Source organism: Petaurus breviceps, unplaced genomic scaffold, assembly GCF_028583685.1.
Source record: "Petaurus breviceps papuanus isolate PSGF00001 unplaced genomic scaffold, PetGlider_PUasm1.0 173, whole genome shotgun sequence".
Taxonomy (NCBI): Eukaryota; Metazoa; Chordata; class Mammalia; order Diprotodontia; family Petauridae; genus Petaurus; species Petaurus breviceps.
The window spans coordinates 20,902,389-20,926,592 of NW_027185759.1; the positions used below are offsets into that span (position 1 = coordinate 20,902,389).

General features: G+C 47.6%; 1 protein-coding gene across 6 annotated transcripts in view; it reads left to right on the forward strand.

Annotated features, from left to right (window-relative positions):
- The window catches only part of PPM1L (protein phosphatase, Mg2+/Mn2+ dependent 1L), a 310,982-nt gene that overhangs the window by 260,640 nt on the left and 26,138 nt on the right, over window positions 1-24,204 (forward strand). For all 6 annotated transcript variants that reach the window (XM_069083498.1, XM_069083499.1, XM_069083501.1 and 3 more), the window contains one exon: window positions 23,231-23,392. In XM_069083498.1, coding sequence (XP_068939599.1) covers window positions 23,231-23,392 — 162 coding nt within the window. The remainder of the gene's footprint in view (window positions 1-23,230; window positions 23,393-24,204) is intronic.

Sequence of the window (24,204 nt, forward strand, 5' to 3'; positions counted from 1 at the left end):
AAAAGCTTAACAAAGATTTGAGAGGGACAGAGATGTGGGCCTTTGGCTCAGGCCCAAGACTCGAGGACAGCTATGCCTTTTCCAAGGGTTGGAGCTGAATGATGTTGATGAAACAGAAGGTGAACACTCACAGATGCTAAGACCACTCAGAAGTAGCCCTCTTCTTTCGTGATTGACCTCCCTCCCTGAATCGTACACAGCATCATCAGTGTCAGGACATGGCTGGCTAAACTTTCTTTGTCTTTATCATGATGATATTTGTGTAATGTAGTTTCTTTTTTTTTTCTTTCAAATGGTTTATTAACTTCTGGTTTACATCATTCATTTCCACCAGATTTTGAGTTACAAATTTTCTCCATTTTTTCCCTACCCACTGCCCCAAAATAGCAGTCCCACATTCCCTCCTCCAATCTGCTCTCTCCCATATCTTCTCCCGTACCCTCTTCGACTTTTCCAGTAGGGTATGGTGGATCTCTATGCCCCGGTGCCTGTATATCTTATTTCCCAATTACATGTAAAATAGTATTAATAATAGTATAGATATATATATATATTATATATATATATATATATATTTTAAACATTTGATTTTAAAACTTTGAATTCCAGATTCATTCCCTTCCTCCTTTGTCACCCAACTTTACTGGGAAGATAAGCAGTTCAGTATAGGTTGTACATGTGTAGCTAATGCAAAACAATAACATAGTAGATATATTGTAAAAGACTGACTATATTTCCCTCCCTCCTATCCCACCTCCTACTTGTTCTATTCTCTACTTTGATCCTGTCCCTTTTCAAAAGTGGGTGCCTCCAACTTCCCTCCCCCTAGCCTGCCTGCCCTCCCTTCCATTATCCCCCCTCACATCCCCTTCCTTCCTGTAATGTAATGTCAAGGAAAGGCAACTTCCCAGGTTCAAAATACCAGCATAGGTGCTCTCCATTTTATTCAGTGACAAACCAAGAACAGAGAAGATCAAAACATGACATCATTCCAAATACAGCATTTACTAAGTGTGATTAAATAATCTCCAAGTACTACCCCACCCCAGGACCTTCCATTCATTCAATCAATTACAAAGTCCTGGTTCTAAATACTACTTTACCCCTAGGCTGTACCTTCATTTAGTCCACCACAAAGCCCCTCTTCTCAAATGGAGATTAGTTTCCATTCTAAGTAAAGTACATTCATTTGCTCAACCTTAAAACACAAAAAGGTCAAAAGTTCCCCACCCCTGGATCACAATTGAATCTACCCCAGAGTTACATCAAGTTTAAACACAGCACTTAATACCCAAATGGAGGTCTTTTCTTCATCTTGACACGAGGCAAGTTCTCAGCAATCTTAGTTCCTGGGGAGACAAGGCTTAGCAAGGCCATAAGATACATTGCCAGTCCCTTCATTAATTCATCCTCTGTCTGTGGAACAGTCCTAGAACCCCTGAAAACATTAGCAAAACCCTCTCCCAGGATTTCTGTAAACATACAACAAGAAAATCCTTCTTCAGGGCTTCTGAACCAACAGAAAGGTTCCCAGACCCCTGCAACAACAGCACTGTCCTTCACCAGTGGACAGCATTCTGTCTGCAGGACAGTCTCCAGACCCCTGCAACAACAGCACTGTCCTTCACCAGTAGACAGTATTCACTCTCTGTCTGCAGGACAGTCTCAGGGCTTCTTAACCAAAAGCCAGGTTCCAGGACTTCTTCAACAACAGCACTGTCTTTCACCAGTGGACAAATCTGGCAAAACAACATCAAAACAGACAGACAAAGTACCAGCAAAACAGCCATGTCTCCTCAGTCCTTGGCAGCTCAGGGGGCAGGTCTCAAAAATCCAGGGCAATTCAAAGTGGCAAAACAGCAATTCTCTCAGTCTCTCTCTCAGCCTCCACGAGGGTGCTGCTTCCAAAAAGTTCTTCTGCCTCTCTCTTGTCTCTCCAAATCTATGCCACCAGCTCCTCCCAGTTCAGGACTCTCTTTTCACATCAACAAGTCCATCCCACAGGTGGGATTAACAAGCTCTGGGTTTTAACACAATTAATTTGAAAAACCAAGCCAATACAGGGGAATCTTTAAATGCCATTGCTATCACACTCCCTGAGCCAAATTCAGTGAGAATAAGGTTGACCCATTCCCTTTTGCCTTCCTGTTCTTCCCCTCCATTGTAACCATTTTCCCTTGCTTCTTCTATATGAGATACTTTACCCCATTCTGTCTTCCCCCATCTCCTCTCATTATATTCCTCTCTCACCTCTTAATTTCACCTTTTAAGCATCATCCCTTCCTATTAAATTGGTCTCTATTTGTGTATACCTGTACACATATATATATATACACATTCACATAAGTATTCATATGCCCATATACCTTCCTATATAGACATATAATATATATATATTTCTATTCCCTTCAACTGTTTTCATACTGAGAAAAGTTTTATCAGTTACAATTATCATTTTTCCATGTAGGAATGTAAATAGTTCAGCTTTGATAAGTTCCTTATGATTTCTTTTCCCTGTTTACCTTCTCATGCTTCTCTTGCTTCTTGTATCTGAATGTCAAATTTTCTATTCAACTCTGGTTTTTTTATCAAGAATACTTGAAAGTCCTCTATTCCACTGAATAACCATATTTTCCCCTGAAACATGATACTCAGTTTTGCTGGGTAGCTGATTCTTGGTTTTAATCCCAGCTCCTTTGACCTCTAGAATATCATATTCCAGGCCCTTCGATCCCTCATTGTAGAAGCTGCCAGATGCTGTGTTATCCTGATTGTGTTTCCACAACATTCAAATTGTTTCTTCCTGGCTGCTTGTAATATTCTCTCCTTGATCTGGGAATTTCAGAACCTGGCTATAATATTTCTAGGAATTTTCTTTTTGGGATCTTTTTCAGGAGGTGATTGGTGGATTCTTTCAACCTCTATTTTGCCCTCTGGTTCTAAAACATCAGGGCAGTTTTCCTTGAGAATTTCTTGGAGTATAATTTCTAGGTTCTTTCTTTGATCATGGCTTTCAGGTAGTCCAATAATTTTTAAATGATCTCTCCTGGATCTATATTCCAGGTCAGTGGTTTTTCCCATTTCCCATTGCCTTCTATTCTTTCATTTATTTGGATCTGTTTAACAGCATCTTCATTTCCCATAAAGTCATTAGCTTCCATTTGCTCCAGTCTAATTCTGAAGGAATTATTCTCCTAAGTGAGTTTTTGAGATTCTTTTTCCATCTGGCAAATTTGGCTTTTTAAGGCATTCTTCTCCTCATTGCCTTTTTGAGCCTCTTTTGCCATTTGAGTTAGTCTATTTTTTAAGGTGTTATTTTCCTCAGTCAGGCTGTTGGCTCTCATTTCATAATTTTCTTGCATCATTCTCATTTCTCTTCCCAATTTTTCCTCCACTTCTCTTATTTGCTTCATAAGGTCCTCTGTGACCTGTAACCAGCTAGTATTTTCCTTTGGAGCTTTTGGTGCAGGAGTTCTGACTTCACTGTCTTCCTCCTGTTCCATGCTTTGATCCTTTTTGTCCCTAAAATAGGAGTGCAAAGTTGCGATGCTCTGTTTACTTTGCTTCCCTTGTTTGCTCATGTTACTACTCAATTACTTGACCCCTGGGCTTTTTGCCACAGTAGGACTCTGCTACCAGACAGGGAAGCTTCATTCCAAACTCTGGGGTTTTCTCAGCTGCCGGAGGTATTAGATGGGTGCCCTCTCTGAAGACTCCACACACTCAGGCAAGTTGGTCGCACACTCCAGGACCTCCACCCTAGACTGCAATCCAGATCCAAGCAGGTTAAAGCAACAGCGATTACCCCTCATACTGGTGCTTGGTCCCCCTATACTCTGAAGGCCAGGAGCTGAAGCTGCCACGTGGGGGAGGCTGCACGGCTGCGGCTTCTCAGTGGCTTCTTGCCTGGGGGGCAGAGGCCAACTGCACTCCCAACTACTGGGTCCACAATCCATACTGCACTGACTTCTCACTTTGTCCTTAGCATCTATGTGTTAATAATTCAGGAAACAGCCACAGCTGCTGCTGATCTGGAGTCCTTGGGGCTGGTGGCTGGTCAGGCTAAAGCCTCGGGTGGGGCTGGGCTCGGCTCCCAGAGTGCTGTGCTGGCCAATTCCTGCCGGGCTGTCCTCAGCGGGAGGTTAGCTTCTCTGTGTCATTTTGTGGGTTCTGTAGCTCCAAAGTTTGTTCAGAGTCCCCTTTTACATGAATTGGAGGAGGTGGAAGCTGGAGCCCTGTGGAAGAGTCCTGTTTCTCGTAATGTAGTTTCATAAGAGGAAAAGGGAACTTGGAAACTCATTTCAAATTATTTAATCACTTTAAACCTCAGGTACGGATGGAGCCTGCCTATTGAAATTATATATTTATTGGTTTTTTTTAGCCAGCTCACCAAATCCTGATTTTTGGAGGTGGGCACAATACGAGGAATGACGTCTGTAATTTCACTCACGTAGACAGCTCCCTGTGTGCACACTTCCCCTACACTGCCTCCTTTAATTTACCCACGGTTAGTTGTGTGGCTTGCCCATAGTCGAGCCGCTGATGTCCTCTGGGCTCTTGAGTCTCTAAGGCAGCCAGGTGGGCCAGTGACTAGAGCTGTGCGCCTGGAGTCAGGGTGGCCCAAGTCCCATGCAGCCCCATGTGAGCCCAGGCCAGGACATCAGGGCCCTTAGGCTGACTCAGCTTCTCTTTCTGCGGAGTGCAGGTATCAGTAGCACCTTGCTCTTAGGGGCCTCGGCACACTGTTGTTAGCATTGTTGTTGCTGCTGCCTGGCTCTCCCTTCTCAGCACTGTGTTCTGATTGGACACTTGGCTGTAGGAGACTAGCACAGACTTCTCCCCATTATCCCCCACCAGCTGCACGGCTTTTGGACTTGTTCATCATGCCTGGCACACAGTAGGCACTTACCGTGTTTCCCCGATAATAAGACACTGTCTTATTATTAATTTTTTTTTTTTTGGACAGAAAACCACCAGAGGGCTTATTTTCAGGGGAGGGCTTATTTTAATGAACATTGACAGCAATTTTAATAAACAGGTAAATGTGAACAAAAAAATGTACCTTTATTCAATAATGAATTCAATAAAGAACAGGATGACGCGCTCACTGCTGCAGCTCTGATTGGATGCAGCTCAGAGCGCGGCGTGCGTTTCATGGGGGGGGGGCGGTGCATACAGAGGGTACCGTAATGTAGCGTGTAGCGCAGGGGATCACCTTCACTACAGTAGCAATCTCAATAGGGCTTATTTTCGGGGGAGGGCTTATTTTAGAGGAATCTTACACAGTAAGGGGAGGGCTTATTTTTGGGATAGGTCTTATTATTGGGGAAACACGGTAGTAACTGTTTATATTGATTGGTTGATTGATGTTATTGTTGCATTCCTGTTGGCTTTGGATCCACCAAGCCATGCTGCTTCTCAGTCCTGGTAAATATTCTTCTTCATTTGTGACTGTGATGCACTTGCCTTTGATGGCAGGACCTAAGGTTTGAGCTGGAGGGGTCTGGAGAGATTGGGCAGACCAGATGTGTCCCTCTCTGGCCACAGGCCCCATGTGGCCTACCCGACTCCCACCTGAGGCCTGAGCCAGATGCACGTGTGATTGGGAAGTGCTTAACAAAATAAATAAAAATGCAGTACAGCACAGATAATGTGAATTTGAGGTTTTCTGAGTCCACATATGGCCCATATGGATCCATTTGTGTCTGAGCTTGACCCCACTGGTCCAGACCAACTGTCTCATTTTACAGATGATTTGACTGAGGCCTGGTGAGGTCAAGGCACTTGCTGAATGTCACGTGGGTAGTAAAAGGCAAAACCAAGACCTGAACTCAGGTCCTGAGATTCCATATTCATCACTCTTTCTACCAGTCAGTGCTGCCTTGAGCATACGTGAGGAGAAACAGACTTTGCCCCCAAAATGTTCCAGCCTGAATGAAGATTTCCTGTTTAAATTGTTTAATCAGCATTCGTCAAATAAATGCAGTGGATGGAAGAGATTAATTTTAACCTCATTCTTTGGTTGGCTGGAAGGAAAACCATTAAAAAGCCCCTTAATGAGGGGCCTGAAAGCCTCAGGTTCTAATTTGCTGGACGTTGAGCAGCCTGAAGGGCTGGGTTGCTGTGTCTGAGTTTTGTGTCTTGGTCGGCCTCATTCAGTGTCAAAGGGCTATGCTTTGTATGTACAAGCTGGAAACTTTTGCTCTTTTAAAAAAAAATCCTTTTTTAGATTGAATTCATTTTCTGAATCAAAAAGAAAATTGATAGTTTCAGAAGTTATTGTGACAGATGCTCAAGAATTAACATGTAAACACATGGTGAGAGTTCTGAATATTGTGATATTGAACCTGAGGAAATAGGCCCATGAAGGACAATATGGGGAAAGCATTTGGTTTCTAGCCCTTTCAAGGTGGGTGGGTGAACTTACTATTTTTGTCATCCTCTCATTTCCTTCTGTAAACAGAAAATGAATTCAGTGAATAAAGGCCAGAAAGCAAGTGTCCTCTGCTCACACCCGGCTGCTTTGATGGCCAGAAGTTGACTTAGAAAACCTCAGATTAACATTATCTTTGTTGTTCTGCATTTTTATGTCTTTGGTTAAACGTTACCTGATTACATTTTAATCTGACTCTGCCCTCATGTGGGAGTTGGGTCCTGGAGGTGAGTGACACCTCAGGCCCTCCAAGGCTGTGCCAGCTGAGCCCAGGCTCTGAAAAGTGTTTTTGTCAAGCTGAGGAGACTGCGGGAGTCCAGGTGGGCACACAGAATGTGGATTCCACTGAGGATGGCTGGGTCCAGCCGCCAAGCAAAGAAGGATTTTGACCCCATCTGTTGATGAAATGGATGGGCCGTGTTTGGTGTAGTGGAACAGACAAGCATTTATTAAGCGCTTACTAAATGCCAAGCTCTGGGGACACAAATAAATAAGCCAGGCAGTCCCAAGGGACAACACTTCAAGAACACCACAGGCAGGGGAAGAAGTGGGGCAGATGGCAAGGCCCCTGAGAACCTGAAGGCCAGTGATGCTGGCCACCATGGTCAGAGAGGACTAGGCCTCTGAGGTACCTTCATCTGGGGAAGATGTGAAGGTCGGCATCCACATGAAAGCAGCCTGAACTGCTCAAGGGAGCAGTGCAGCCTTTGCAGCTGAGTCTTTCAGTGGATTGACCCGGGCAGGTGAGTGACAAGGTACCTGTGTCTGGGAAGCCCCAAGCTGGTGGCTTGTTTGCTGCCTCAGCTCCATTGACCAGCATCAGGCTAAAGGCCAGAAGGACCCTGGTGGCTTCTGTGTGCTCTGGGAAGCAGCAGCCCATAGGAGCATAGTCAGGGCAATGCACACGTGGACTTAAATGTTTGAGATTTAGGGCCTTTGTCTTCCAGATTTCCAAGTATCCTAGAAAAGGCATAAACTGTTCTCTTTGACTCAGTAATCAGACTGGAAACATACCCCGCTCAACCAGCAAGCATTTAGTAGTACGAAGTAAACATTTCTTCTATGCCAAGACCTCTGCTGGTGCAGGAGATTCAGAGCCAAAAATTGAAACAGTCCCTCCTCTCAAGGAGTTTACAGCGTATGATGGTGGGCAGTGTGTGCAGCAGTGTAGGCAGGATAAATAAAAGACTAGTACAAGGCGGGCACATGGTCAGGGAATGGAGACCCGGCTATCACCTGGGAGAGGTCAAGAAAGATTTCAAGCAAAGAGGGCATTCCTAGCATCCAGTACAGCCAGTGCAAAGGCGTGGAGATGGGAGGTGGAAGCCTGGAGGGACAGCCAGTCTGGCAGGGTCATGTCATGCACAGAGCAGAGCAGGGTGTGTGCTGGGACTGGAGAGAGAGGTGGGGCCCAAGGCACAGGAGACTGAGGACAGAAGGGGCCCCGTAGGGCTCGCTGTCCAGAGCCACCATCTCAGTACCAGCAAAAAACTGGAAATAAGGTGGGTGCCAGTGAGCTGAGGCCCAGTGTTAGAAAGGAATGGGGCACTGGCATTTCTGTGGCATTTGGAGGCTTACAAAGCACTTATACATGCACACATTCCTGCATACATATGTATAGAAAATATATGTGCGTATACACTCATTTGATTATCACAGTATCCCTGAGAGAAGTAGTGCCAAAGAGGAAATGGAGGCCCAGGGAATTTAAGTGGCTTGCCCAGACTCACCATGGCTGAGTCTGAGGCCAGACTGGATGGTTATTGCATGACAGATATTCAGTGTTACTGTTCTATAAGAAATGACCAGTATAAGGAATTCAGAGAAGCATGGGAAGACAGATGCAGAATAAAGAGCAGTCAGCAAAAGGAATGTACATAATTATAACAGAGTAAACAAAAGCGGTTCTCACAGGCAGCTGAACTCAAACTGAAGACAGGGATGCATTTTGGGGTTCCGGGGACAAATAATGAAACCTCTCTGGGCAGAGAGGTGGGGGACTACAGGTGCTGTGTGCTGCATGCTTTGTTGGCCACACACAATGTTTTGGTTTTTCCAGGTTTCTTACACGGGGTGGGGGTTGGGTGGCAAGACAGGAGCTCAGGATTAGATATGGGACAGCACTAAAAAAAATAAGGTTTGTGTAAAGAAAAAAAAAAGACATTGAAACTTTAAAAAAAACAACCCAACGAATTTCCTTCCAAGTAGGTCACTGTTTTATTGTAAGTGATTCTGTATAGTTGTTTTCAGTGTATACCTTTCTCTGTTTTTTTCTTTCAGAGATCTCATTTTGGAGGGTGGCTACAGGAAGTCAATATTCAGACCAATAAGGTGTTTATCACAAGGGGCAGATAGGTTGATAAATGAATATCAAATAAAGGGGGGGATCAACAAGAATATCCCCACAAGTGGCCCCCTCCTGACAGCTGAACAGCCCCTCTCTTCTGAACCGCTTTCCCTCTGCGTTTGGGGAAGGGACGTCAGGAGGGTGTCTGCCCAGTGGTCAGTGACGGCCGGCTCTTGCTGAGACTTACAGACAGTCCTACATCCCCTGAGAGCACAGCTCTGGGCTTCCAGGGTCTCTCACTTGCTCTCTTTATCTGTGAAAGCACGACTTCACTCTGAGCCGGCTTTCTCAGATGGTGCTGTAGGAAAACGACTCTTTCAAGCCATAATCATTGAGCAAAAAGCTGGATGGGGAGAGCTGTGCCACACCAGTGTTCCCCTCCAGACGGGGCAGTGTGTGCCTACGGTGAACTGGCAACACGGGCAGGGCATCGCTTCAGTTCAGTTCCCTCATTTAATGGTGAAGAACCCAAGGCCTGGGGACGTTAAGGCACTTGGCCAGGGCCATGGAGGTGTAGTGGTTGTCAGAGGCAGGATGCGAACTCAGGTCCTTTGATTGCAGAGTCTGTGTTCTTTCCCTTGTGTCATGTGGCCTCCCTTAGGAGTCTAGAAGGGAGATAGGAGGCCGTCGGTCCCACGCCTTCATTTTTATGGACGGGGCCCTTGAAGCCCAGGAAGGTCAAATGTCTAAGGTGACCCCAAGTAAATGGCAAGGCCGGGATGTGCATTCAAGTCCTTCATTCTCTCAGGTGACTCTGAGTTTGGCATCATTGTCCCCTTGCTCCTGGGGGTTTGGATGTTCATTGCTTCCTCTATCCGTCCATCCACTTATCTGTTGATCAGGCTTTTTTTTTCAGTTCTGGCCCCATGAATGATGCTGGTGAGTAAGGACACAAAGACTGAAGTACAAGACAGTTCCTGCCCTGAATGTTTCTCTCCCAGTACTGAAACCCAACTGGTCGGCTCATCCTGGAAACTCGGGAAGGTGCACTCTACCCCGTTCAGCCGACATGTGTAATTGACTGCTGTTTGCAGGGCATCGACTTAAGTGTTAGGGAAGTTCACAGACTGTGTGTCTTTGTAGATGCTTAGTAATTTTCCAGTCTGCTTGGGTGAGATGGTACATCAGAGCTGTAACTGGAGTGGGGTGACTGGGGCTTTTCCCAGGGCTTCTGACATTTAGCGGGTACTCGCAGCAATAAACTCCTTCACCAGCAACTGAGCACATAGTAAGAATGATTACTTCGAGCAGAGCGCTGCCCGTTGGCAAGCCCTAGTCCCTACAGCTTCCCTGAATCTTCCCGGGTTTCCTCCCTAGCCCCACCCAGAGGAATCTGTCTTTGAAAGTCACAAAGTCCTTCTTACTTGAGTGCGCTGTCCATGCTGGTTGTCCGGGCTGTTTCAGGAAGCTCGCCCCGGGCATTTAAAAATGCCAGGGATGCCTTTTACATGTGCCCATGACAGTAATGCAAAACAAAGCATGGTCTGTGAAGGAGAGAGCGCGGAGGGGCATCCACAAGGGCTGAGTGGGTTAGATGTGACGCACAGCGCGTTTGGAGAGTGTGTACAGGACTGAGGTGGGAGGGCCGCCTGGTCCAGCCCCCTTTTCTCCTTAGCCCTGATGTATTGTCACTGTCAGTTTTCTCCAGAACCTACTCCTACCCAGCTTTATTCATGTCAGTGCTTTACAATTTAGGAAGACCTCTTACACCTCACACTCTATAAAGTAGATAAGGAAGTGATATATCCCCATTTTATAGATGAGGAAAATGAGGAAGTAACTGGCCCAGGGCAATATAACTATTGAGAGCTTACATTCTTTTGAGGAGATAAAACAGTGAGGATTGCCCATAGCTGGCTGACTTTTGTTTAACCGTTGATTAACTCCTTCATGTAATGGGAAGTTCCCTTGTACCCAGTAACTGGCTTGGAAAGCTACATTTAGGCAGAGAATACAAGGTTAGCGAACTCTCAGTTGAGCAAACGTCATCCAGCCCATGTCTGAGAGCTTGGCTGGAAGGTTTCCTGGTCCCAACACCCTCGGGGTCCATGGCAGGGTGCACAGGTGGGAGCCATAGACCAGACCACACATTGACTGATGTCCCTGAGGGTCTCTGTGAATGTGCCCAGCAACAACAGCCTGATAGAACAGAGACTCCAAGAGCTGGGCTCTTGGTTGGAGAGCCCTTCCTACAGCTCCCCTGAGCTCCATTGGGCACCTGAGGAACTTCGGGGCTGGGGAGTGACTTGAGCCTTATTAAGGTTAATTTTGAAGCTATGTTGGGGAGAGACTGAAAACTGGGCAACCAAGCAGGAGGCTTATCTGATGGTCCAGGTGAGAAGGCCTGAGCATCTGACCTAGGACCCAGACTGTGTAATGGACAGCAAAAGCCTGTCCCTTTCAGCACAGAGTAGGCTTGTGTTAGTAAGTGCTTGTGTTGGACTGGATTAGAGATATTATGAAGATAGTATTGAGAGGACTTGTCAGCTGGTTGGTTCAGGGGTTAAGAGGAGAGGGAGAAGGCCAGAATGATTCCAGGTAGCCTGAGGTCTGACATCGAGTGCTGAAACAGAATTAGGAAGCCATGTGTAGTCTGGCCCTCCCATTTTTCAGAGGAATAAACTGAGGCTTAGAAAGCTTATGAGCTTAAGTAGCTGAGAGGGTAGAAAGGCCCTCAACAGAGGCAAGGGAAGAACTAACTTCTTTAAAAGAAGTTTAGTGGGGCAGCTAGGTTGCACAGTGAATAGAGCACCAGCCCTGGGTTCAAATGTAGCCTTAGACACTTAACACAAAAACTAGCCGTGTGACCTTGGGCAAATCATTTAACCCCAATTGCCCTGCCTTCCCCCCTGCCAAAAAATTTCTTTTGGTGATTTTCTTCTTTTTCATGTTTTCTTTTTTCTTTTAAGTAGTGTTCTCCATCTGTATTTATTGCTAGATTCAGTGCCTAAGAGCTCTGGCATTAGGTAATGTCACTGCAGTAATTTCCATATGAAATTTGACATTTGGACTCCTCCTCGCCTTATGGTATGTCAGATATCATGGTGGTCACCATCAAAATGATCATTGAAGGTGATAAAAAGCCAGAAGGGGCCAGAGGGGCCCTCCTGCTTCAATCTCCCTTTCCATGATTTTCCTTTATGCTCCACACTGGGCCTCAGGCAGACATCAGGTTTCTGCCAAGTGTTGTGGGAACACTGGCATAGCTGCAGCCTGGCAGGGCAAGCGTTTTTCAGAAGATGCCCTCCCAAAGACTCCTCAGGGCAAAAAACCTCAACCACCCTCTGGCCAGTTTTGTCTATTATTCCCTAGAGTCCTCCGACCCCACCTGTGGCTAGCAAGGCCGGGCCCTGGCAGAAACAGCCTCATGGGCAGATCAGTCAGTGGGGAACACACAGACACACACACGCACACACATATAGCTCCTTGGAGAGAGTGAGTCATGCTCAGTATTTAAAAACCTAATTTCCGATTCAAAAAAATGTTTTTTTTTTTCAGGCCCAGGAAAATGTCCCTTTGGCGGCTGGTCTATGGGGGGAGCCCAACTCATAGAGACTAGTGGGGGGGAGGTCTCTGGGTCATCCCACATCTCTGCTGCCACCCCCAGCGTGGGCTGCCTTATGTAATCCAGTGAGTGGGTCTTAGATAAATGAGATTTGTCATTTATAGATGAGGAAACTGATGCAAATAGGGCTAAAGTGACTTGCCCAGGTTCACACAGCCAGGAAGTGGCTGAAGCTGAATTTCGCCTCAGATCTTCCTGTAGCTGCCCCCCAACAACCAACAACCAGACAGAACCTGGTGCCTCAGTCTGCATCCGGACTCCATCGGCTCTCCCCCTGGGGTGGGTGGCATGTCCTGTCATCAGTGCTCTGAGACCGTCCAGATCACTGTATTGCTGAGTGTGCTGTGACTGAAGGACTGTCTCTCGGCTCTTTCTGTGTCCTCAGCACTTCTCACGATGCCTGGTACATAGTAGGTGCCTAGTGAATATTTGATGATTCTTTTTTATGGACCGCTGCCAAACCTTCACTCAGAGTTGATCATTTGCTCTGCCATCCTCCGTCAAACCTGGCGCTCTGTGCAGTGGGCTGGGCCTCTCCAGGTGAGGCCGTGCCCTTGCAGGCACCATCCTTAGAGAGCCTCCCCCCCCCGCAGAGGTCTGGGGCTGCCTGGGCTTCCCGTGACCCGGGGGGTGGCACAGGAGCTACACCCCTGCTGTGTCGTGGCTGCCTCGGCCTGTCTTCCTGAACGTCTTCATTTCTGACAGTGCGGTGTTGCTTCCCATCACGTTCCTAGGCCGCCGTTCATTCATCTCTGCATCTGCCCGGCCTAGCCCAGAGGTGGGGCCCTTCCTCCTTCCTCATGCTCCTGGATGCTGTGCTCAGTGCCACTTGTCCTGGGCACGTCGTTGCTGCTGGCGCACTCTGGTCCATCCACTCTTAGAAAGTCAATGCCGGGGCCGTTCCCACCTGAAGCCAGCGCTCCTCACCAAGCACCGCCTGAGCCTGGTGGCCGGTCTGTGCGGGGATTGGGGTTCCTGCCGCCCGCTCAGTCGGCAGCTAGGCCGGGCAGAAAGGTGCGAGTTTGAATTCCGCCAGACACCCACTCTGCACATCTCTTCACTATCCCCCTCCGTTTTCCTGTCTACTCATTGGGGATAGTAGCCACATCTGCCTGCCAGGGCCTTGGGGAAGATCAGATGAGGTGATAATCGGGATGTGCTTCCCAGACCTCCAAGTGCAGCATTAGAGCTGGCACGGGGAAGAGCTCTGGGCCTGGCCTCGGGGCGCCTAGGCTCAGACCCCCGCATGACAGACAATGACTGGTGCTTATGCAGGGCTCTGCCAAGCATCGAAAGCACAGCATTACATCATCTGGTTGTCATCATGACCCTGGGAGGTAGGTACGGTTATTATTATCCCTAGTCTATAGATGAGGAAATTGAAGCACACTAGGGTAAGTGACTTGCCCAGGGTCACACAGTCAGTAAGTATCTAAGCCTGGATTAGAACTCAGGTCTTCCTGACTCCAGTGCTCTTGCTTGTAGCACCACCTTGCTGTCTCTGCTTACTTCCCTGGGCCTCAGTTTCCTCATCTGTAAAATAAAGGGGTTGTTCCAGCTGAGGACTTGGCAGGATGACTGTCCTGTCCGCCTTCTCTTCATAGTCTGCCCTATGGGTGTCTGTGTTCATTACAATTAGGGGTGACCCCTCTGGAATGTTGGTTGTGGTCCCTGCTCACCGGGGTGCAGAGAGGGGATGGATGTCTGGCTGATGTGCTATGAGCCCCGGCTTGTCAGGAAGGAAGCCCGGGCAGCGTAGCCTGGAGGTCCTCTGGCTGGTTGTGACCATGTACATAAATGGTCATCCTGTTCCAGGGCGCCCTGGTAATCAGGGTGAATTGGGAGGGGCGGCACGGTGGTGGGAGCCTTGGCTTGGAGCGTCGGTCACTAGGCCCGGCTGTTCGCCTCAGGCCCACGCGCCTGCAGAGTCCATCCAGCCCCTCGCCAGGAGTCTGCCCTTGGAGGCTATCCGCGATTCCCGGTGCTTGGCATCCTTGTCATGTCGGGCGGTGGTCATCAGGAAGGAAGCATCCACAAGGGGTTCCCGGCCCTCGCTAGTGTGCGGAATGAATGTTGTTTTCATGTCACTGTCTGAAATGCAAAACTGAAGGACATCTCCATTTTCAGAATGGTCTGGAGGAGCATCAGGCTGACACGTCTATATTTTATGTCTGTCCAAGTGTGAAAATTAAATGAATAATGAGTCACATTCTGAAGGTTTGAATTATCGAGGGCAATATTATTTTCCATACTTAGTGTGGCGTGTGTTACTTGTTGTAGAAGCTCCATGCGTGACCCACGGATAATTGTCCTGGAAAAAGACATCTCTCATTTCTTCAGGGAGAGCCTGGTGGATGATAGGCCTGGCTCCGTTTGCTTCCAGTAACCCCAGAGCCACTTTCTCTGAGCTTTCATCTTAAAGCTCCCCTCACTTACAAAGAGCAGTTTGTCCTCCTGGGCCAGAGTCCCCAAAGCACCAGCTATAAAGCAGAAAGGACGCCAGCCGTCCCAGGACGGCTTCTAACTGACCTCCACTGTGCTTTACACACATACACATGCGTGCGCACCCTATACCTTGATAAATAGACCAAGAGGTAGTGCGATGAGGTGAGATTCAAACCCAGATCTTCTCAACTGCAAGTTAAGTGACTTTCCCAGGGTCACACAGTCCTTAAATCCCCTAAATCATGGTGCATCTGAGAACTCCCACCTGCCACAACAAAAGTTGGAAAAATGGCCAGAGTGCATCTGGATCTGGAATGACCTCTGCAGCCCCTTCCAGGATCTAGGATCCTATGATACCTTGAACTTTGCACTACAATCCATCAATCAATCAGTCATTCAACAGGCATTTATTCAGTGCTTCCTGTATACCAGGCACTGTGTGAGGCACTGGGGATGCAAAGGCAAGAAGGAAATTGTGGCTCACGCATTGTCAGGGGAGTCAGTATGAACTTGAACTTGGGGTGTTGATCCCTGTTCCCCATGGAGTCCAAGGAAGGACAAAGTGGACCTTTTTTGTGACTGCAGTGGGGCTGCAACCTCTGCCCAAGGGTCTGCCCGAGCTCAGCCATCCCAGCAGGAAGGTGAGGCCCCTTTGACAGACATAAAATATGTCAGCCTGATGCTTCTCCAGACCATTCTGAAAATGGAAATGTTCTTCAGTTTTGCATTTCAGACAGTGACACGAAAACATTTATTTCGCACACTAGTGAGGCCCGGGAATCCCTCCTGGACGCTTTCTTCCTAATGACCACCACTTGACATGAGATAGAAACACAGGGCACTTTCTGCTTCCCAGGCCTCCAGTCCTGGAGCGCTGGGAGGGTGGCCCCGGGAGCCTTTGGAACCCAGGCCTCCGGGGGGAGGAATTCCTCACCACCGTGGTGGGGGCACTTACCGAGCCAAGCTCAGTTACCTTGCTTCGTGTGGAAGCTGTGTGTGAATGGAATATATGCCAGCTATAACCGTCCTTCCCCCTCTCCCTTTAAAACACAGGCCTCCCAGTTTCTCAGTCTTCCCAGTTTCCACGACCTGTCCCCAGTGTATGTCAGCCTCACACAAGGGGTGGGGTCATATGGGAACCCCCCAACTTGACTCTGTTTTGCCCAGTTGTTGGTTCTGACTCTGACAGTGGGCTTTCCCCTATTGTTCCATTTACCCTGCGAGAGCCCTGCAAGGGTCTCTAAGTGACTTAGCCAGGATACATAGCAAGGAGCTTAATAAATGCTTGATTGATTCATGGGTCCATGCAAAAGCTCTTTGCCAAACCTGAAGCCTTCTGTGCATGAGGTAGCTACTGACAAAAACCCTGTGGTGAATCCTTTTCGTAAAACCATAGAATCCCAGAATATTAGAGCCAAGAGGGTCGTTGAGGATGGAGAGGCAGCAGGCGTTTAATAAGCATCTGACCACGTGCCAGCATGGCTCCCCTCTCATGTTCTACAGAGAAGGAAGCCAACTGGAAGAAGTGGGGCCATGTCCTAGCTCATCCTGTGGTGAGTGGATATTTTCAGGGAATAAGGACCCCCCCCCAACATCCTTGTATTTTCATACATCCACGAACCCTTAAGGTAAGGTGTAGATGGAACCTCCTAAGGTGATGTTCACATCACAAATAGATCACATTTGTTTCCCAGCTTACGAGAGTAAATTCTCCAATAGCATAATGCCAGGATGTTACAGAGTCTCAGAAAACAAGGAAACTGGTTTAAAACTCCTGAGAGATGGAAACACAGGGCACAGTCTGCTTCCCAGGCCTCCAGCCCCGAGCATTGGGAGGGTGGCCCCGGGGGCTTCAGGTGGGAGGTGAGCCTTCCTCTCTGCAGGGCCCTCTGCGCAGGGCTCATCATCAACAAACACAAAGAACACGGAACTTGTGTAAGAACCTGTGGACATGGTGTGTGTGTGTGTGTGTGTGTGTGTGTGTGTGTACACATGTGCACATGCTCAGACAGATCCATGCCTGCCCATCCTGGGGACTCTCATCCATCTCCTTCCCAAGGCTTAGCACCAGGGCTCCCCTGACACATGCTGGAGCCTTCCTCCGTGGAGGGCTGAATGGGGGCGCTGTGGTTCTGTCATTTACTTGTTTGCCTCTAAGTTTTTAATGCTGTTTTTCACTGGTTGGTTAGATGTTGCAGCCTGCTCACAGGCATAATGTACCTTTTCAGTGTGAAGGTGCCCCCTTCCTCTCTCCCCATTCCCTCTCTTCCACTTTCCCTCCTCTTCCCTCTTTCCCCCCCTCCCTTCCTACCTCTTAACCCCTTTTCTTTCCCTGTTTTCCACCTCTTTCTCCTTCCCCCCTCCTTCCTTCTCTTGCCGCCTCCCTCCATTTCTCTCTTCTCTGTCTTTCTCTCCCCTCCTCCCCCTCCCTCCTTGCCCCCTCCATTTCCCTCCCCCTCCCCCTTCCCATCTCTATTTCTTCCTCCTCTCTCATATAAAGATATATGTACGTATGTATGTGTGTATACATGCAGTTATAAAGCGGAACAACAGAACAGCAGTTAGTTTGAGCCCCTTCCTCACTGTTTGGTTGTCTGCTGTGGAAGCAGAGTAAAGACATGAATGAAAGCCTCATGTGTTCTGCTGTGCATGCTGCCCCTATACCTGCTACCCCCTGGGGAGGTTGACCCTACTTCCAGGGGCCCGCATCCTAATGGGAGGCAGAAAATGGGTGGTAAAGTGTGGCAGTCCAGAGACCCCAGTAGGAAGGTGAATGACAAAGTCTGGACCAAAAGGCACAGAAATGGGGTGGGGGCAAGTCCAGAAGATGCTACAGTGGTTCTGGAGGACCTGAGCTTGGTAAATGACATTCTTCTAGCCTGATGCTAAATGCCATAGGTTCAAGGCATTGAAATGTAGAAGAACATTATGTTTCCCTGGAAATTAAATTTGGAATCAAAGGCCGTGCATGGATTAAAATCTCACCATTCATGTGAGCTTGGCTTCTTTTCTTGCCTTCTATCAGACTCTGTTGCCTTATTTATAAAATGGGGGTAGGGGACATGCTGGCGGTTAATCCATAATTATGCCTCCAGATTTGGGCATCTGCCCAGCCATAGCAGCACTAGGTACCTATCTGGTGGAGGTCAAGGAAAAAGGGAAAGGACTATATGTGTGGGAATTGAAGGAGACCTCTGCTGAGCCATCCCTCTGTGTATTTTCCCTGATGTGCACAGTCTGGGCAGCTGGAGACTTTTAGAAAGAACACCACAAAGACTCGAGCACTTCGCAGAAGCACCCAGCATCAGCAGCCGACGAGGATTTCAGATGCTGTTACAGCCAGAACATGTGAAGTACCTATTCTTGGCAGAAAAGATATTTCCATGGTTGAGCAGAAGGATCAGGGCCTTTAGCAGCTGAGGCAAGGAAGACACCCTGCCTGCCCTTCCCCCAAATCTGTTTTCACGGTTCCCAGTTCTGTACCTTTCTTGCTGGACTGGTCACTTCAGAAAGAGGGATCACCACATTACAGAGTCCCCCGAGACAGCAGGGAGCGTGGGGGCCATCTGGTCCAGCTGGCACCTGGTCGCAAAGCCGCTCAGCAACACGCTGGCCTTTGCTGGGCGACTTCCCCTAGAGCGGCCACTACCTCAGAGCAGCTCCATTTGCTTGTGCCTAGTTGTGTGAGGAAACTTTTTTTCTGTTCATTCATCCTACATCTGCCTTTTGGGGCCAAGCAAAACAAAAAAAAGACTATTCCTTCTTCCAGGTGACATGAAAGGGTGATGGAGGGGCAGGGGAGGGAAATACATACAAACATATATATAGAGAGAGAGAGAGAGAGAGAGAGAGAGGGAGGAGGGGAGCAGAGAGAGGGAGGGGGGAGAGGGGGAGAGAGAGGGAGCGGGGAGAGAGAGGGGGGGGGAGAGAGAGAGGAGGAGGAGGGAGGGACTAGTATCGTGTCTTTGGGCCTCTGGTTTCTCCAGCAGTCCCTCACATCAGGATCTCAGGGGCCTTCATCTATCCATGTGTCCTCCATCCTCTGCTGATAAGCCACCAGCTCCCTTCCCCTGTTGTGCCCCACATGGCACACTGTTCTCCACACTGACCCTGATCAGGGCAGAGATAGGAGGACTGTGCCCGCTTTAATGTAACCTAAGATTTCACTGAACTGGTTTCAGCCCCCCGTGTCCTCTGTATGTACCTTGTGCAGAACTTCTCAAATCCCTCAGGAAATTTGCTTTTTGCTTTTTGTGCCCTCTAACCCTTAGATGCACATTACTTTATTCTTTTTACAAGTCCCTGCTAAGAATGTTCCCCAGCCCAGGATCCAAGGCCAGGTTCCCAAGACCCTTCCTTGGAGACGCCTTTTCAGGTTGACATTAACTGATTAGTAAATTAGTTAATGGCACAGAGCAGTTGTGCCAGGTTCTAAGTCCAGCTCTGCCATTTGTGTGTGGGACAGACAATGGGAAAGTCACTGAATCTCAATGAAGGAGGCAGACTCAGTGACCTCAGAGGTCCCTTAAATCAGTGACACATTAAGGACTCCTCTTTGGAGCCCATTCCAGACTCAGCTAATCGTCCTGCCAGCTAGCCCATGTCTCCTACCATGTTTCCCCAATAATAAGACACTGTCTTGTTATTATTTTTTTTTTGGACAGAAAAACACCAGAGGGCTTATTTTCAGGGGAGGGCTTATTTTAATGAACATTTGACAGCAATTTTAATAAACAGGTAAATGTGAACAAAAAAATGTACCTTTATTCAATAATGAATTCAATAAAGAACAGGATGACGCGCTCACTGCTGCAGCTCTGATTGGATGCAGCTCAGAGCGCGGCGTGCGTTTCATGGGGGGGGGGCGGTGCATACAGAGGGTACCGTAATGTAGCGTGTAGCGCAGGGGATCACCTTCACTACAGTAGCAATCTCAATAGGGCTTATTTTCGGGGGAGGGCTTATTTTAGAGGAATCTTACACAGTAAGGGGAGGGCTTATTTTCGGGATAGGTCTTATTATCGGGGAAACACGGTAGATAAGCTACCCTGGTTCACTAGGTGGTGTCATGGAGAGAGCCCAGGGCCAGGAGTCAGGAAGGCCTGAGTTCAAGTCCAGCCTCAGGCACATTCTGGCTGTGTGACTCTGGGCAAGTCTGCTTCAGTTTCTTCATCTGTAAGATGGGAATCATAATAACCCAGCCCCATGGGATTACTGTGGGGCTCTAACATGGTGCTGTTGATAGAGTGATTTACAAACCTTGAAACTCCAGTTAGATCCATCATCATCATCAGCCCTCAGCTGGTGCAGCTGTATGGCCCTGAGGTGCCGGCATTCCTGCCCTCATTGAAGCCACACCACCCTTTGACACCCCCATTTCTTTCGCCTATCTTCCCTTTTGGTCATAGGTTGTTCTGGAATTGTGCTGGGACTTGAGATCAAGCTCCCTGGCCTACATTTGGTGGAAAATCAAGATTCTTTCTCTCCCCTGGGGAGGAGGGGGCAGCTCCAGAGAATTTTCTCAGCAAAAGGGCAATTTTCCCAGTGAAATAAGACTGGGAACCAAGATTTGAAATAGCTCTGGGAGCTCCAGTCTCCCAATGCAGTGCCAAGATGAGAAGGAGCCCCCCTGCCAAAAAAAAAAAAATAAGGTACCTACACAAAAGAGTTATTTCTGTACCATTCCTCTGTGTGCTTGGGTCTGTGCCACAAAATGTTTTGAGAAAATAATTTCAGCTAAGTCTTACACAAGACTAGGCCAGATCATAGGGCATAGTTAACTGAGAAAAGAAATAAAAAGACATTTAAAATACAAAACTGAAGGCTGTGTAGTCATAATGATGGGGTACCTGGGGTTTAGGTCAATTTGTGAAACGAATTTATAAAACCAGTCTGTGCAGTTGTAACTGCAATTTGTATTGTAAAATTGTAATCTGTGAAATCCCTTTTCCAACCTCGGGCTCTGCCCCTTCCCCCTATCCGCACTAGGCCTAGGCAACACCTTGTGACTCCTTTGTTCTTACTTAATCTCTTAGTGTCTCCTCCGGCCTGGCCCAAACCACGCACTAAAGTCACAAGTTCCTCTCAGTCAGCTCTAACCTTTATCTATGCACTGAGGTCCCTTCTGTCTGGTCAGCCCTGACAATGGCAGCCCTACCCTTTAAAGGTAAAAGCATGTACCCCTCTCACTCGCAGGTCCCCTAAGGACTCTTGCCTGCTGTAAAGGCGCAAAAATAAACTTTCTCAACTCTAACTCCAAGCAAGGCTGAGCTGAATTCTTTCCAGACGCCATTGCAGGTTTCCTGTCTTGGATAAGATCCGGGTTCCTGCTGAACCTACTGGGATTCTGTCCCTCATCAATAATGACCAAGCTGGACCCCAGAGAAGAGCTGAAAAAATGGCCCTCCCTTTCTTCTCTGCAGAGGTGGGGTGCCACAGGTGTGGAACACCACATACACAGCCAGATCCAGTTGATGTGTTGGTCGGTTTGTCTGAAGTGATTTGTTTTTTCCTTACAAAGCAAAGGCATAGCTTACATTGGGGAGCAAGGAAGGTTCTCAGTAAAATATATCAATAAAAATATTTTTAAGAAAGAATCTTTTAAAAAAGGATAAATATGAGATAGATGGGAAGGCATGTCCCTGTCACAACAATGCTGAAGAAGGGCCAGGGAACAATTCTGGCTGCAGGATTCTTGTGTTCAGCCTGATAGAGGGCTACTCAGACCAGAGGGCTGCTCCCATCACGCCTCATCGGCACCATCATAATTCGTGCCTGTGTAGAACAGGAGCATTGGCAGAGGCCTTTCCTCGTTGTCACTGGAGCAGGATGGGGCAGCGGGCGGGCTTCCCGGACACACCGGCTCACATCATGCTCACCAAGCACCCCGCCCGGGATAGTAAGAATCTGAATTCAGGATCCATTTATTAGATTCCCATTCTCCAGTCCCATCCAACTGTTAACTTGTGCTGTGGCTGCTCTGCAAAGCAGTGTGCTAACAATCCCTGAGGATATGGAGTCACAGGCAAAACAGCCCTGCCCTCAGACAGTGGTATTCTAGGGAATTCTGAGCTGGGTGAGAAAACATAATTATAGAAGAGGGCAGAAAATAGACTTAGAAGATAAAAAACCCTCCCCCCAATTCTTGGATTATGGGAAGAGAGAACATTTTATGCATGAGGAAACTGAGCCTGTGATGAAGGAAAAGCACAAGAGAGACTTTCTGGGTAATTAATGGTCAATTTATCAATTAAGTTGCCTAATAATCAATAAATTGGTGGCCATTGGTCTCTCTTGGTAACCAAAATGCCTAATAGAGACACTAAATGCTTTAAATATTTTTTTTTGAAAGAGAATACCCCTGACCAGAGAAATCACTTCTGATTGTGATCAATTAAGGAGGGAGGGGCCTTTAAATGAGGAGGTAGGCTAGTCTTCAGCCCCTGATCATGAGACTCAGCACTTTGACCAGAGGAATCCATCTCCACCCAGACCTTCATGAGCTGGTTCACCTTAAACTCCATTGGAGGGGTGCAAGGGAATGGGCTTATTCCCTAAAGGCAAGAATTCACCTAGATTAGATTCTGGTTATGCTCTACCCAAAACTAAGGTCTCCTAGTTCGGTGGGGTCCTGCCCAAGATCAAGGAAATGTTAAACAACAAAACAGTACGTTAAGCCTAGATGGGCAGTGTTTTCTCAGGAGTACAGGCTCACACTGAAAATTTAAGTCAGCTCACAGCTAGGGGGAAGGGTCCACACTCAACAGACACCATGTCCCACCAATTCAGACCAAGGTAGAAGAGTCTAAGAGTTACCCCTTGTAAACAGAAGTGCAGACAGAAGCCTGATTTTGAATACACTTGTCCTTCCTTGGTTTTGACATTTGTCTGCACTGATTCCTTAGTGTTAACATTGGTACATTCTGGGATTCCCATGGCAGTTTTTTCATCTCAGTAGCAGAGGCAGTCAGGAGGGTAGATTTTTTCCAACAGTCATCTCTCTTAATGGAGAGCCAAATTCTAAAAGAGGTAAAATAATGAATAATGTGATGATGGAGGGCTCTGTTGGCACAAGAGCCTAAGGGCAGCCTTTTTAGTAGGCATTTACAGATTATCAGTGAAGCTGTTTACCTCTGCAGAAAGAGGCAGGTACAGGTATCGGTCATAGTGGGACACTGATTCTGACTCATTTGTGAGCCCTAAGGCTCAGGCACAGACTAAGGTGTGGGATTACATCTGAGGCAGACCAACTTGGAGAGGACCCTGTGGGGGGATCCAGGCTCCCTCTGGTCCAGCTCTGCAGCGGCTGGGGACAGCTGACCGTCAGAGCTGATGAGTGCCATTGAGCAGGCTTGAGCCGAAAGACTTCCTCGCCATGCCCGTGTGTCCCTCCTCCCCCTCGCTCCCGGTGCTGCTCACATCCCTTCCTCTTGTCTTCCAGGTACAACGTGTCTGATTGCGCTCCTGTCAGACAAAGACCTCACTGTAGCCAACGTTGGCGACTCCAGGGGCGTCCTCTGTGACAAGGATGGCAACGCCATACCCCTGTCTCACGATCACAAGCCGTATCAGCTGAAGGAAAGGAAGAGGATTAAAAGAGCTGGTGAGCCAACAGGGGTCTTTGGGTTTATTCTTATAAAAGTTATCCTTTAATTTTTTTTTTGGAGGGCAATTGGGGTTAAGTGACTTGCCCAAGGTCACACAGCTAGTAAATGTGTCAAGTGTCTGAGGCCGGGTTTGAACTCAGGTCCTCCTGATTCCAGGGCCAGTGCTCTATGCACTGCACCACCTAGCCTCCCCTAAAGTTATCCTTTATTTATTTATTTATCATGTATTTATTAATTTATTATTCTTGTCTTTTTTAAAAATTGATTTTCTTGACTCATCTTGTGCTCATGTCCCCATCGTTTCCAGATTTCTTCCTCTCTCCCAGTGGGTCTTCCCTTCCCTTTAAAACTCAGTACATATTTTCAGTGATGTCAGATATCAAATAACTACAGCAGAGAATAGATTATTGAAGGGAAACTAGAGATAATGTTAACAATTGCAAGGCTTACACAAAGCACTTTGCGTATATTATCTTTGCTGGCCATGACGGCAGCCCCGAAAAAGAAGTATATAGGTGGTGTCATCCTCATTTAACCACTGGATTTCCTCAGAAAGGTGAATGACTCATCCAAGGTCACATGGCTACTTAGTGTCCAAAGCAGAGTAGGAACACAGGTCTTTCTAGCTCTAAGTCCAGAAAAAAATTGTTTCAAAGAAATATTAAATTGAAGGAGTTATGATGTAATTAAAGAAAACAAGGCAGGGTTTCTGAGGCACTCTGACCTTCCCTCTGAAGACAGAGGTGAGTAGATTCCAGGCTTTCTCAGTTCTGAACTGGTGGAGCTGTCTGCTGTTGCTAAGGCTGTC